General features: G+C 33.7%; 1 protein-coding gene across 8 annotated transcripts in view; it reads left to right on the forward strand.

Moving 5' to 3' along the window:
* Positions 1 to 479: 479 nt before the first annotated feature.
* Positions 480 to 13,112, forward strand: part of LOC128211136 (zinc finger and SCAN domain-containing protein 12-like) — a 36,524-nt gene continuing 23,891 nt past the window's right edge. For 4 of the 8 annotated variants that reach the window (XM_052915578.1, XM_052915577.1, XM_052915574.1 and 1 more), the window contains exons 1-3: positions 499 to 929; positions 3,062 to 3,179; positions 4,407 to 4,945. In XM_052915578.1, coding sequence (XP_052771538.1) covers positions 3,083 to 3,179; positions 4,407 to 4,945 — 636 coding nt within the window. In that variant the 5' untranslated portion in view covers positions 499 to 929; positions 3,062 to 3,082. Of the gene's footprint in view, positions 930 to 3,061; positions 3,180 to 4,406; positions 4,946 to 5,558; positions 5,688 to 10,396; positions 11,709 to 13,112 lie in introns of those variants that run through there. The other 4 variants (XM_052915576.1, XM_052915579.1, XM_052915573.1 and 1 more) reach the window with 4 other exon arrangements.

Here is a 13,112-nt window from a genome sequence, read left to right on the forward strand (position 1 = left end):
TCTGCGTCCACTGGCAGCACTGTAGACAGCACTCGCCGGTGTGTCCCATTATGACCTGTTTTGAATGCCAAAAGGAACATGAGATATTACTGACATATTAACCTCTAATTTAACCTTTGTTGATGTTTTAACATTCTAACAACATTTTGTTAACATTTCACACGAACAAACTATTTTCAATGTCTGACTGAAAAAAACGTTAACGAGTCTTTTACTTCAACATGTGGTCTGGACTATTGGATTATCAAAAGAACCTCGGCATAACATATTTTTTAATTTCTCTTGTCATGGTTGAAGAAAAATCAAAGCTCTTGTCATGGAAATAACCGGGATAAAAATATTATTTTCCTACATTTTTAATATTTTTACAACATGAAAATTACTTTCTGATCCGCATATTATATTACATACCGGGAACTGTGGGGCCGGCATATACATCAGGCTTTAACGTGCACAGTTACTTCCCTTAGATTCAAAATTGCCACTCCAACTTTCAAATTTTGTGAACAGAGATCCTTTCAGAGACGAATAACAATTCTACTCCCAGATTCCATTTATCATTTTGATATAGAATTTTTGATGCAAGTGAGCTGTCAACTTATTCACAGTTTTGTCAACTCTTTTGTTCGATTGTTCCATTGGTATCTTTATGGTTTCTCATCACGAGATATTGGGCCAAAGTCAGCTGCTCGATTTGTAACGTCGTTTGAATAAATCTCAAAGAATAACACATATAATGTATTGGAAATAAAAAAAAAACATGTACATTTTCCTTTCGTAGGGTTAAGGGTTTCTACAAATCTCATTAAGTATCCAACAAGCTCTGTGAGGGGTTTATCATACCAATTATTTCTCCAAATTTAGTTTTTTGGACTATAGCAGTCTGTAAGACTGTTCATCGGACCTCAGCTCCTGTAATTAATGGCAAGGTATGGAAATCGTATGTATATTGCATGCCCAAGGGTACAAACTTTTTTTTTATGAAAATCTGTTTTTAATAAATATGTGTGAAAAGTGTATCTCGTTAACTTAATTAACTAACTTATGTTTACTTGATCAAACAAACTTAATCAGGGCTTTCAGCTACCGGGTTTTGCAGCTTCCGGAAATGTGCCGGTACGCCAGACATGTCCAGCATGACTGACATATTTTTAGACGACTAAATAGCGAAAAGGAACCTAAAGCAAAATGTATGCAAAAACATCTTTTCGCTGATTATTTGCCTATGCGGTAGTTAGATGATCCCACATTCATATTTGATGACACAAAACATCAACAAAAGTCAGCAATTTCCAATATGGAATCATTATGTTGATAGCCGGAGATAAACATATAAATACTATGCATCCGTAACTGCATTTCATTACAACTGTTTTGATTTCTTGGTTTGCAACAAGGCAGAATTTGAATCGTCAGCACTCAGTATGCTTGAGCTTCGGTGTCATGTTTGTTAAGGGAGGCAAATATTTTTTCCGATAGAGTAAACCTTCCAACGTGCTTGTTCGATGGACTGGCAAAAATTTTACAATTTCGGGACCACTGATTTTGACGCACAGAAATCGTAAATGACCCGAAATTGTCATTAATTTGTACTATATGTATGTGTCAGTTTTGACCCGAAGAATTTCAGTTCAAGAGTCTGTATCATTTGAAAGAAGTTGCTAGACATGATGGAAATGTTTGTTTAATCAATTAAAGTCAAGAGCAATTAACACCCGTAGTGACAAGTGATTATTGATCTGGATTCTGACCTATTACCATGTCAATTAGCAGCTTTCAAACTCAATGCTGTGATGACTCGGCCAATTATGTAAATTAATGGATACCTTCAGCTTGTACGATGGTTTGAAAAACAACAATGCTAAAATATTTTATTTATTTATTTATTTTTTTATCTTGTCTTATTCAAAATAAAAAAATTAATATATATTTATATTAGTTTTTAATGTGTAAACAGAAAATCATTCTGTAGCACATGGTCTCAAAAGTGCGGGAAACTGGTGCATGCTTACTTCCTATCATTTTTAATGAAAGTGAAAGGAGAAGTGCATAGATCGTTGTCATTGTACAGTAAAGTTCTAAAACATTATAGTTTTATTGTTATGCCAGTCATGAAAAATAAAAACAATGTTGCAATATTGACAATAGGAACGTTGAATGTTTGTGTTTACTTACGGAAAAAATGAAAACAGTGATAGTGACACTGAAAGTAAAAGTGAGAAAAATGTTGTTGCAACTATACAATCGCTGGTGCATATAGGATTCTGACAAGGATGCAAAGGGTTACTTAATGAATAGTACATGCAAAATTCCTGTTTCACTGAACAAGTGCATTAAATAAATAATATGTTCTGAACATATTTTTTGGACTCTGGGAATTTTTTAACCACCTTAGAGAAGGAAATAAGACAACAAGGTGTATTGATCAATTTTCTTCTTACTAGAGATTTTCCTAGAATGAAAGTGGAGTCATTGACTCTTGGGTTATAGACCCTGTTGAATGCATGTACCTTGTCTTTCGCTAAAATTAACACAAAAACTGGTCTGGTCCTGCAATATACATGTGAACCTCAAGTCCTACAATGTGATTATGACTTCCGTACAGACTGCTAAAGTATTTATCCATATATAAGAAGTCAAAATAATTGTAATTTGTATGTCTGAAGATTTTTTAATGATTTTTTTGTTTGGCAAATCGTACAGGAATTTGTAAAATCCTTGAAATAATGTCGTAGTAGTCCTATAAAAGGTGACTTTGGCAAAAAACTTCAGTTGATTTGCTGTCTGTGATTTCTTTCTATTTGACCTTTAGTTCAAAAAATATTCAGTCATTACAAGGAGTTAAAAATGAAATCTTGACAATTGGCCATGGATTTCCAAGTGTCTAAATAATAATAAATAACCTGGATTTCAAGTGAGAACATGAAATGTTCATTGGTCAAGTTAAAGCCATATACAGTTTACTATAGCCACTTTAAACTTTACCCCAACCTGTTAAATTTTCTTAACAACACTTGTAATAATTATGTACAGTTTTAAAAAAAAAATCTTTTCTTTTTAGTCAACCTGAAACCATCTAACCATGGGTAGCTACCTGATGATGCTGTATGTTACTGTGGACCAGGAGTTGGCCCTCAAGTCCTACTTCACTCAACAGGGCTGGCCATTCAAAAAACCAGGTAATGTCAGGGGTTCCGTTAATGGACGTACGGACGTATATTACGTCCGGTTTTCGTCTTCATACGTCACTGTAGTGTACATGACCATTGATTGTAAATAAGGAGTCATTTGTTAGTTAACCCCCATTCTGTCAACATGTGAAACTTTTTATAAATGATGCCATTTATTACTTATTTACTAAACATTTTCCGGATTTAAAACCACTTTATGAAAAGATCTTACTTTAAAGGTCAATACTTCACTGACATTCATGATTTTGACTTTTTTCATACAAGTGCACAAGCTAGGTGTCTTCAGAAGGTCAATCTGTTCATGCGCTAAGGCCTAAAAACTGGTTTTGTTTATGGCAACCCAACCCTCCCAGGCAAAGCCCCTCAACCTTAGATAAAAAAACAACTTATTTTTCTAACTTTTAGTTATTGTTGACTGTAAATCCATTTGTGTTAATTACAATTATAAACATGAAGTACTAATTATTTAATAGGCAATATATATACAGAAAAGTCATGGTAAGCTTTCATGACTTGCTAAATGCTATTTTTATCAAACTTAAAAAAAGTAACGTAATTTGTCCCTGTCCTACTAAGTCTTTTTGAGACCATTGTCTTAAACTCAGATACATGTACCTTTTTTAAACCTAAGCAAAAAATAAGCACATATCATTCATTATTATTTTTGAACATTTCAATCCACTTCTTGAAAGCTGCACTGTCACAGATTTACTGTTTTTTCCAACTTTTTTATTTTTTGTCTTGGAATTAGCAAATTTTTGCGTCAATATCTGCAAACCAGTAATGAAAGACGGTTTACAAAAGATCAGATCACAGATTTTCATATTTGCATTCCAAATTTTATGTTTTATGGCTTAAACTTAAACCGTTGCTAGCGGTTTAAGAAAAATGCATAAAACATCCATTTAGGAGAGGAAATATGAAATTATGCAATCTGATCTTTTGTCATCAGTCTTTATCACTGGTTTTTTTTATATTTATGCCAAAAACTGTTCGTTCCAAGACAAAAAATAAAAAAGTTGTCAAAACGTTCAATCTATGAGAGTGCAGCTTTGAAGAAACCTATATTTAAGTCAGAGTGATTGTAATTGTGATATTTATGATCTTGACCTTGTTTCCAACAAGTACCAGTATTCTGTATGGTGTCCTTGTTCATGTACTAGATTAGGATTTTGCAAATAAATTATAATCTTAATACTTTGTATATTTTCACAGACCTGAAAGTCACTACAGAGGAGCTAGGAGGGGTTGTTCAAAACTGTTTGCAAGACCCTGAAGAACCTCAGAGACCCACTCCCGCACTACAGGAAAAACATCCGTCCAACAAGAGAAAAGCTCCACAAAAGCAACGGTTGCCTGCGAAAGTTGCAAGACAAGTGTTGCCTACTGTTGACAATAATGTGCCTTCAAATGAAGTCCAGGATTCTGTAGAGACATCAACTGCTTATGAAGATATCGTCGCAAAGGTGGAAAAGAAGGATGAAGTAAATGAATACCATGTTGCTACAAGTAAAACAGTAAACAATATTGTTATAGAAGGAGAAGACTTCATTGTAAAGGAAGAACTTCCAGACAGCAATGATGAAAGTGACAATGACACAATTGATAATGACTTTGACATTGCTGAAGAATCAGGTGTTGATAGTAAAGTCGAACCACCAGAAGATATTCCAGAAACAAGGACTCTTGATGAACCTGGCACATGTTCTGAGATACTGGTAGGAGCATCTGGGCAGAAAGAGTCGTCCATAAAAGTGAGTCAATGTTTTAATTATCCTATAAGAAGTAAGTCCAATTCACATTTTGTAAACATGCCATCAGGTAACACGTTGTCCAAACAACGTTAAGTTGAAGTAATAATTTTATGTTAACAAAACTAAGAATGTGATTTCCAACTTTTTTACAACAGGTAAGTGATTTGTTTTCCCTGAAACAGTAAAATGAAACTAAAATGTGCAGGATCATGGATAACCTCATTATATTTGTACCATATTTTTATTAGGGATGGAAGCGAATATCCGAGTATCCGGATATCACGCAAGTATTCGGATACCAAAATTGGTATTCGAATATTCGTTAAGAATTAAAATTTCAATGAAATAGCTTAGCAGAGACATAGCAATTGCTATAAAACTTTTCAGATGAAATATTTCATGTGATCAACTGTGTCTGTTGCAAAGCGGGTATGTGTCACAAATCTACTAATTGGGTGTTTGCACAAGGCGTGATATTGTGTCCTTGTGCAGCACCCTGTGAAGTTCTATGACCTTGTTGACAATGACAAGTGTTGTTTTATGATCTCAGATGTGCTTAATTGACACTAATTGGCACTAGTTGATATTGAACGGATTGATCATTAATCCATAGGAGTTGATCGTCCAATCACAAGATAAGGGTCGTGCGTTCGATTAAGTGCGACATCGAATGACAACTGTTGTGAGTATTTGAACATTTCGGACTTGAAAGTAGTGTGTGTACAGTGTTTAATTCAATTATTTCCTATTTAGTATTTATTCACGTTTTATTTTGTGTAGTATATTTTATTTTTCATACGATATGTAAACATGTTTAGTTTATTGATAAATAAAAAAACTACACGCATGTAAATAAAGAAAAATCAGATCGTCTTTTTGTCTTCTTATCTTTTCCGCAATTATATCCGTCATTACAAAACACCGCAGAAATTGTAGGTATTGCATTAATCAAACAATGTAATGAAATCAAATAACAATCGACTATCAAATAATCAAAGCGTCATGAAACCTGCTGATAAATAACAAACTCGAAAGCACGTGGCAGTAACCAAGCAACCACCTCGGCGGAAGTGACTATCAAATTCGCACGGTGTTTATGTGGTATTCATCATGAGTTTTATGACGTAAAATAAGTTGTTTAGCTTTGATTATAACATTATAAATTATTAAGACTGAGAAAAAATGAATGAAAAAGTGAAATTGCCATATGAAGAATTATAAATGAAGTGGACAATTATGTCAAATAACAGAAGGTGGGTGACACATAATAGGAAATTTACTTATTATGAAAACAATTTGATACGAGTATCCGGATAGTATTCGAATACTTGATACGAATATCCGGATACCGATTTGGTATCCGGTTTCCATCCCTAATTTTTATGTAAGTGTGCAAAGCTGTTGTAAAGTATTTTTAACTTTAAGCATTTAAACAGGACATGTGACACACACTTATGGTACAACCATGCAGAAGCTTATAGCAAATAAATCAAAATATTTGACCATTAGCGAACTATTTCTTGATTCATCTGTGACTTCCTTTTGTCTGTGTCTTTAGTTCATTGTCTGTTTAGCCCTTCAATGCCTTGTGCCCCATAAACAGGGTTTATTTCACAACTCTTTCACAGCATAATGTATGCATTCAAAAGTGAAAACATGCATATTTGCCATCATATTATAAGCTATTTTGGCTTGATTTTTGTATTTTTCCCAGTCAACATTTTTCCCAATTTGCATGCACAGGCAGTGAAAATAATTCCAAAAAAATCGCTGTGTTAATATGTTTGTTTATTTCACTACTGTGTTAATATGTTTGTGTCCCATGTTCATTGTCGTTTTGGCCTTGTCATTGGTCGAAATTAGCACAAGCCCACAAGCCCTGCACTGGTAAAATGCTTTCCGGGCTTGCTCAGGTTCTTGATTTTTTATAGCAGGGCTTGTTCATGATTTGATATTAAACAATACCATAAGTATTCGGGCTTGTTCATCCAAAAGTCTAATTTTGATGACTACCTTGTGCCTCTAAACAGGGTTAGTTTTTAGCTCGACTATTCGAAGAAAAGGTGGGCTATACTACTCGCCCCAGCGTCGGTGTCTGGTTAAAGTTTTAGGGCAAGTTGGGATTTTCACTTATAAGTCCAATACCCTACATTCAATTGACTTAATACTTCACGCAGTTGTTCAGGGCCATCACATGATGAGGTTAGATAACTCCTTATTATTCTTTACACAGATTATGGCCCCTGATTGACTATGGAACTTAGGTTAAAGTTTTAGGGCAAGTTGGAATATTTATTAATAACTTCTATATCCTTTGTTCAATTGACTTAATACTTCACACAGTTGTTCAGGACTATCACACAATGAGGTTACATAACTCCGTATTATCCTAAATACAAGTTATGGCCCCTGATTGACTTAGGTTAAAGTTTAAGGGCAGGTTAGAGTTTTAGGGCAAGTTGGGATTTTCACTTAAAACTCCAATACCATTCATTCAATTGACTTAATACTTCACGAAGATGTTCAGAGCCATCACATAATGAGGGTAGATAACTCCATATTATCTTTTATACAAATTATGGCCCCTGATTGACTATGGAACTTAGGTTAAAGTTTTAGGGCAGGTTGGGATATTGTTTAATAACTTCTGTACCCTTCATTCAATTGACTTAATGCTTCACACAATTGTTCAGGACCATCACCCAATGAGGTTACATAACTCCATATCCTTAATACAAGTCATGGCCCCTGATTGACTAAGGTTAAAGTTTTAGGCAAGTAAAAGTTAAGGGCAAGTTGGGATTTTAATTAAAAAACCTTCTATACCGTACATTAAATGCACTTAATAAAATTCAAAATTATTTACGACCATCTTACAACAAGAAACATAACTCCGTTTTAAGCCTAAATACAAATTATGGCCCTTGGTTTGGTTTTTTTTTTTTTTTTTTTTTAAATTTCCTTTGAAAGGCATATTTGTATATTCTTAACCACATTTTCATAATGGTAAATCAAGTTATTTGAATGACTTGCGTCATTGTTTGGGCGGGCTGGTGGGAGGGCACCATCAAAGTCACCTTATGTATCAAATAATTTTAGTTACATGTAGGTTTGACAAAAGCGGCGTAGTCGAGCGCTCTGTCTTACGACGGCTCTTGTTTGACTAGTGAGCTTGTCCCTGTAGTTATTGTATAATGAAGAAAGGAACCCCATGCCAGTCTTTACTTATATGTATATTTAAAACATCAAGTTACTCACTTGCAGTCACTATTTCTGGGACGGATTCACCTTCATTAGCAAATGCTTGAATTCAGCTACTTTCCAATTAGTGGACTGTGTTTCTTAAATTGTATACATGTCATGCTTCCAATTATTTGAATAAACAAAGTACATGCGTTAAATATCCCCAATTATAAGCATTACACATAAAAATATCCCAACATGAAAAGGCCAGGCTCTGATTGTTTATAGTTCAGAAGCCATGGTCACAGACAACAGTTCTTACAAAAAAATTTGACAGTACAGTAACTGAAAAAGGGTATGATTTATTACCAGCAAACTTCAGCACTAGGTTGCCCTTGGCCAGTAAATGACGCCTATTGTTTTGGGGTCAGTAGGTAAGGGCTCAACTGTGTCCGCTCAATTTCGTGGATAAAGGTAGACCTAGGATCATCAAACTTCAGCTAAAGGTTGCTAATGACCAGCAGATGTCCCCTTCTGATTTTAAGGTCAGTAGGTCAATTATCAATGTCTAAGTTGACTTATGAAACTTTGTCTTCAGTTAAATGTTTGTATTGTTTGTCTGAATTTTATGAAAACTTGTACAACCATTGGTCGGGGGAAGGACGACATTTCGTTTTAATGCAAACATTAAGTGAAAAAATGTTCGGTTGCAAACAAAATGGCGGATTTTTCCAAAAAAAAGTACCAAATTCGTTAAAACTTTTGACTGGTAAGTGAATTCTTTCTTTATTTTTTGACAATCGTATGCATTCAGTTTGTGACTTAAGAGCATAATGTTTAAACAGCATCTTAGTTTGGAATTAGAAGTCCAAGATAAAATAGTTATTGAACAGATTTTGGGTTATGATGCAATATTTACAAATGAAAATGTTGATTTTATCCATAATTTCACATATTTTCTCAGCAAATATGGCAAAAAGGTAGTGGTTTTCAACTTTTGTAGGGTAGACTAGGGTTGACACAATCAGCCAATTGTATAAAAACGGGTTATCTTTTTGGTTTGGTCAAAGTTTGGTGAAAAATTAATTGATTGGCTAAAAGTAAGTCTTGATAAGCATCATCATTGGAAAATATATACTAGCCAAAAGATAACAACCATAATAATCCTAGTTTAATACAACCTGGTGGAATGGATGTCAGGGGTGAATGTTTTGACACACGCCCCTCCATTTAAAGGGACATTGATAATGCCTCAAATTTCAATTTCCAGGGGGGGGGGGGGGGTGCAGAGAAATATATAGCCGTTTTTCTGTCGGAACATGTGCATTTTGCCAAATTTTAGTACTTTTGTCATGAACATTTGTGAATATGGGTCATCTTAGGTCAGTGCATAAAATCGGAAGATTGTAACCAAAAATACTGTTAACATTATTACATATGAAAATAGTTGCAGTTAGTCAAATATTTTTATGGTATCTTGTATATGATATATTAAAAAAAATTATGTCGCGTTCTTTGATGTGTATATAAGGATTATGCTGAATTGGGGTTAAATGTTCTGGAATGTTTGCTTTTAAGTTCTAAAAATGTCAATATACTTGTAAAAAGCTGCACTCTCACTTATCAGGAAGTTGACAAAAGATTTATATTTTTTTAAATTCAGGACATATCCATCTTCATAATCACTCACTAAAATTCCGCTTCCATATGAAAGGGATGAACTCTGGAAAACAAATTTTCCTTACTCTGTTAATGCAGCACTCTCACAGATTAAATGTTTTAACAACTTTTTTTTGTTTTTGTCTAGGAACGAGCCAATTTATGCGAAAATGTGAGGAAACCAGTCATTTAAGACTGTTGACAAAAAATTAGAACGCAGATTTTTATATTATTTTTAGTTAAAAAAATGATGTGTTATCCATTTTGGGACCTTATGTCATTTGTGGGAAACCAGTATGGGATGTTTTGTCCACCTTTTTAAAATTATGTTCTATGTTGTGTTCACCATGACAAATAGTGTGAGATATTTTAATCACCTTATCACAAATGGCATGGGATGTTTTGTCCATGTTTTGTCCATGGGATGTTTTGTCATACATTCTGTCTATTACTAGTATGTGCATGCTTTCGGTAAAGAAATTCCAAGAAGATCATGCCAGTAGAACATAATGTAGATCATGGGCCTCTTGTTTTAATTTAAATATTTTTATCAAATAATGAATTAGAAAAATTGAATGATTCAATTGGAAAATTTATTTCCGTTTTCAGCTTGTGAAAGCAGGTTTGAATTTCTCTGAAGAAGAAAGAAGAACAGAATGTAGAGTGTGTGGAATCAAGTGCAGAACAAAACGAATTCTGGAACGACATATCCTTAAACACAGCACAAATGTATATGCTTGTGAAGTCTGCGGGAAAACATTTCAAGACAAATACTATTTGAATCGACATTTAAAACGTCATTTTTCAGAATATGTATGTCAATATTGTGGGAAGACCTTTTCCAGTTCCCAAAGTCTCAAAAAACATGAAGACGTCACACATTCAGACAATCCCCAATTTAAATGCAATTTTTGTCAGAAACTTTGCTCAACCAAAGCAGATCTTCAGTCACACAAGGCTCTTCATGACAAACGAGAGAAACCTTTTAAAAGCGAAACATGTAATAAGACATTTTTTCACAAGTCCAGCCTCATAAGACATAACAAACAGTGTAAACACAATACTGAACAAAAAGCTCAGAACTTTAAATGTTCTACTTGTGACAAAACCTTTAAGTTGGCCAGGTTGCTGAAGCAGCATAAACGTGTTCATTCTGAGCCGAGATTTTCATGTCATGGGTGTGGAAGAAATTTCATATGGAGACAATGTTATAAAAATCACCTTAAAACTTGTGTTAAGTAAATCAGGAATGTGATTTGTTTGCAGATTCATGGATTTCCAAGGGACCCACCACCCCCCACAAAAAAAACAAACAAAAAAACAAACAAAAAAGAAAAGAAATAAAAAAATTATATCTTTTTTCTATTTTTTTTTATCGATTAAAAGAAGTGAACTGGTTGCTTTTAGTTTTGACTGATACTTTATTTGTTATGATACTCCAGATTGCTTGTAATTATAAGTCAGGAGAGCCCTCTAAATGGCTTCTGAAGATCCAGTTGTGCTTCTGTATCCTCTTTGAACCTGTACAGGGCCTAAAGTCTCTGAAAATACATTGCCAAAATGGTTTCAGCCTTTCAACTGCCAGGTGTAATTCAATTACATCCATGTAAATTCCAGATATTCAATTTACCGAATCTAGCCCGTGCAATTTTGCACAGTATTTTTGGTAGATCTTTATAAGAACAGCACTAATTACTTTAACCCTTAGGCTGCTGATGGCAATTTTAAAGGCTTTGCAAACAGCTTGGAACCACTAGACCAGACACCGAGTAACTCGGCGCCTGGTCAGGTTCCAAGCTGTTTGCTACTCAGTCAATATATCCCCACAGTTTTAAGTAAATTGAAAGAAATTTAGAATAAACCAGATGACAATTTTGAGCAGACGACAATTTACCCAGCATGCAAAGGGTTAAAGTGACACACTTATTCAAAATCAATACATACACATGTATAACAAACATAAGTTTTGAGTGATAAACCTTTAACTACTTACTTAATAATGCAATAATGGAAAATATTAATTACTGAAAACAAGATTGTAACCTTGTATTTAACAGCAGAAAGCCCAAAAATATTAAATGATTGGTGAATGCTAAAAAATTAACTGTGATCTACTAATTGTCTCCTAAGGTAGAAATACTGTGTTTTATGCACACTTCTATCAAATTAAACTCGGTTTCCTACATGTACATAAGAAATATTCTTTTTGACATTTATTCATCCTTTAAGAACAACTAAAACAATATTATTAATTGTGGTAAATATTATTTGGGAGTAAGAGTGCATCTTTAATGGAATGGTAATGCTTAAAGATTTTTGAAGGTTCCAACTAAAATAACCTGGCAAGATCAGCTTGATTTCTCCCTCTCTAGTTTTTAGGTTAAGATTTGATTTAATGATGTATGAATATCAACGAAAAAGTATACTTCTAGATGTTTCTTTTTTCTTTTAATGTATTCATTAGGACACACAGCATATCAGTCAGAATTCACTGGTGGTTAAAAATTTGGTGGTTTAAATAAAATGTGTTAATTGAAAAAAAAACCAATAGATAAAATTGAATGCAATTTTCTGAATGTTGTCGGCATTACTGAACATACCCGCTAGATATAAATGTTTTAATATTGTACACATGCATTTTCAAGAAATGTATTTTTTATTTGAAATAAAAGTAATGTCCAACATAAAAACTTTGCGTTATTGTGACATTTTTCATGTTGTTGTTTCTATTTACAATTTGTACTTAATTTATTTTTAATTGTCTGTGCTGCATTTGGTTAGTATATGGTGCATCAGTGTTTTTGGATATTGATTTATATTTTTTACAGAGGTTTATTTTGTATTTTCATTAAAAAGTAATTAAATACATTTCTACACAAATATTAGCTTTTATGAAAGTTTCGTTACTTGCAGGCACCGAGGCACGGCTGAAATAGGTGTCTTGAAAAAAAATTAAACTTTTTTTTTATTTTAATGAGATGGTAAAACATTTTATTTTTTGGTATATTATTATATACGGTAATTATTTTAACCTAAAAGGTTATAGGGACTGTGTCACAGATTGGCACCAAAAAAAGTTTTTTTCTGTAACAAATCTCAGGACAAAAGAATGTGTTACGCTTTGATATCATAATTGTAAAAGAAAAGTACCAAAATGTAAAAAAAAAAATTGTCGGAGACCGGGTTCGAACCCGCGTCGCCAAAATTGCAGTGTAGCGTCTTACGGAGTTACAAAGGCTTTTTCTAATCGGGTGACATAATTAAGCTATACACCTACCTCAGTAATATCACGTGATAACACCGACTAGCCAATCACGCATAAGGA

The sequence above is a fragment of the Mya arenaria genome, chromosome 12, assembly GCF_026914265.1.
Source record: "Mya arenaria isolate MELC-2E11 chromosome 12, ASM2691426v1".
In the NCBI taxonomy this organism is placed as follows: domain Eukaryota; kingdom Metazoa; phylum Mollusca; class Bivalvia; order Myida; family Myidae; genus Mya; species Mya arenaria.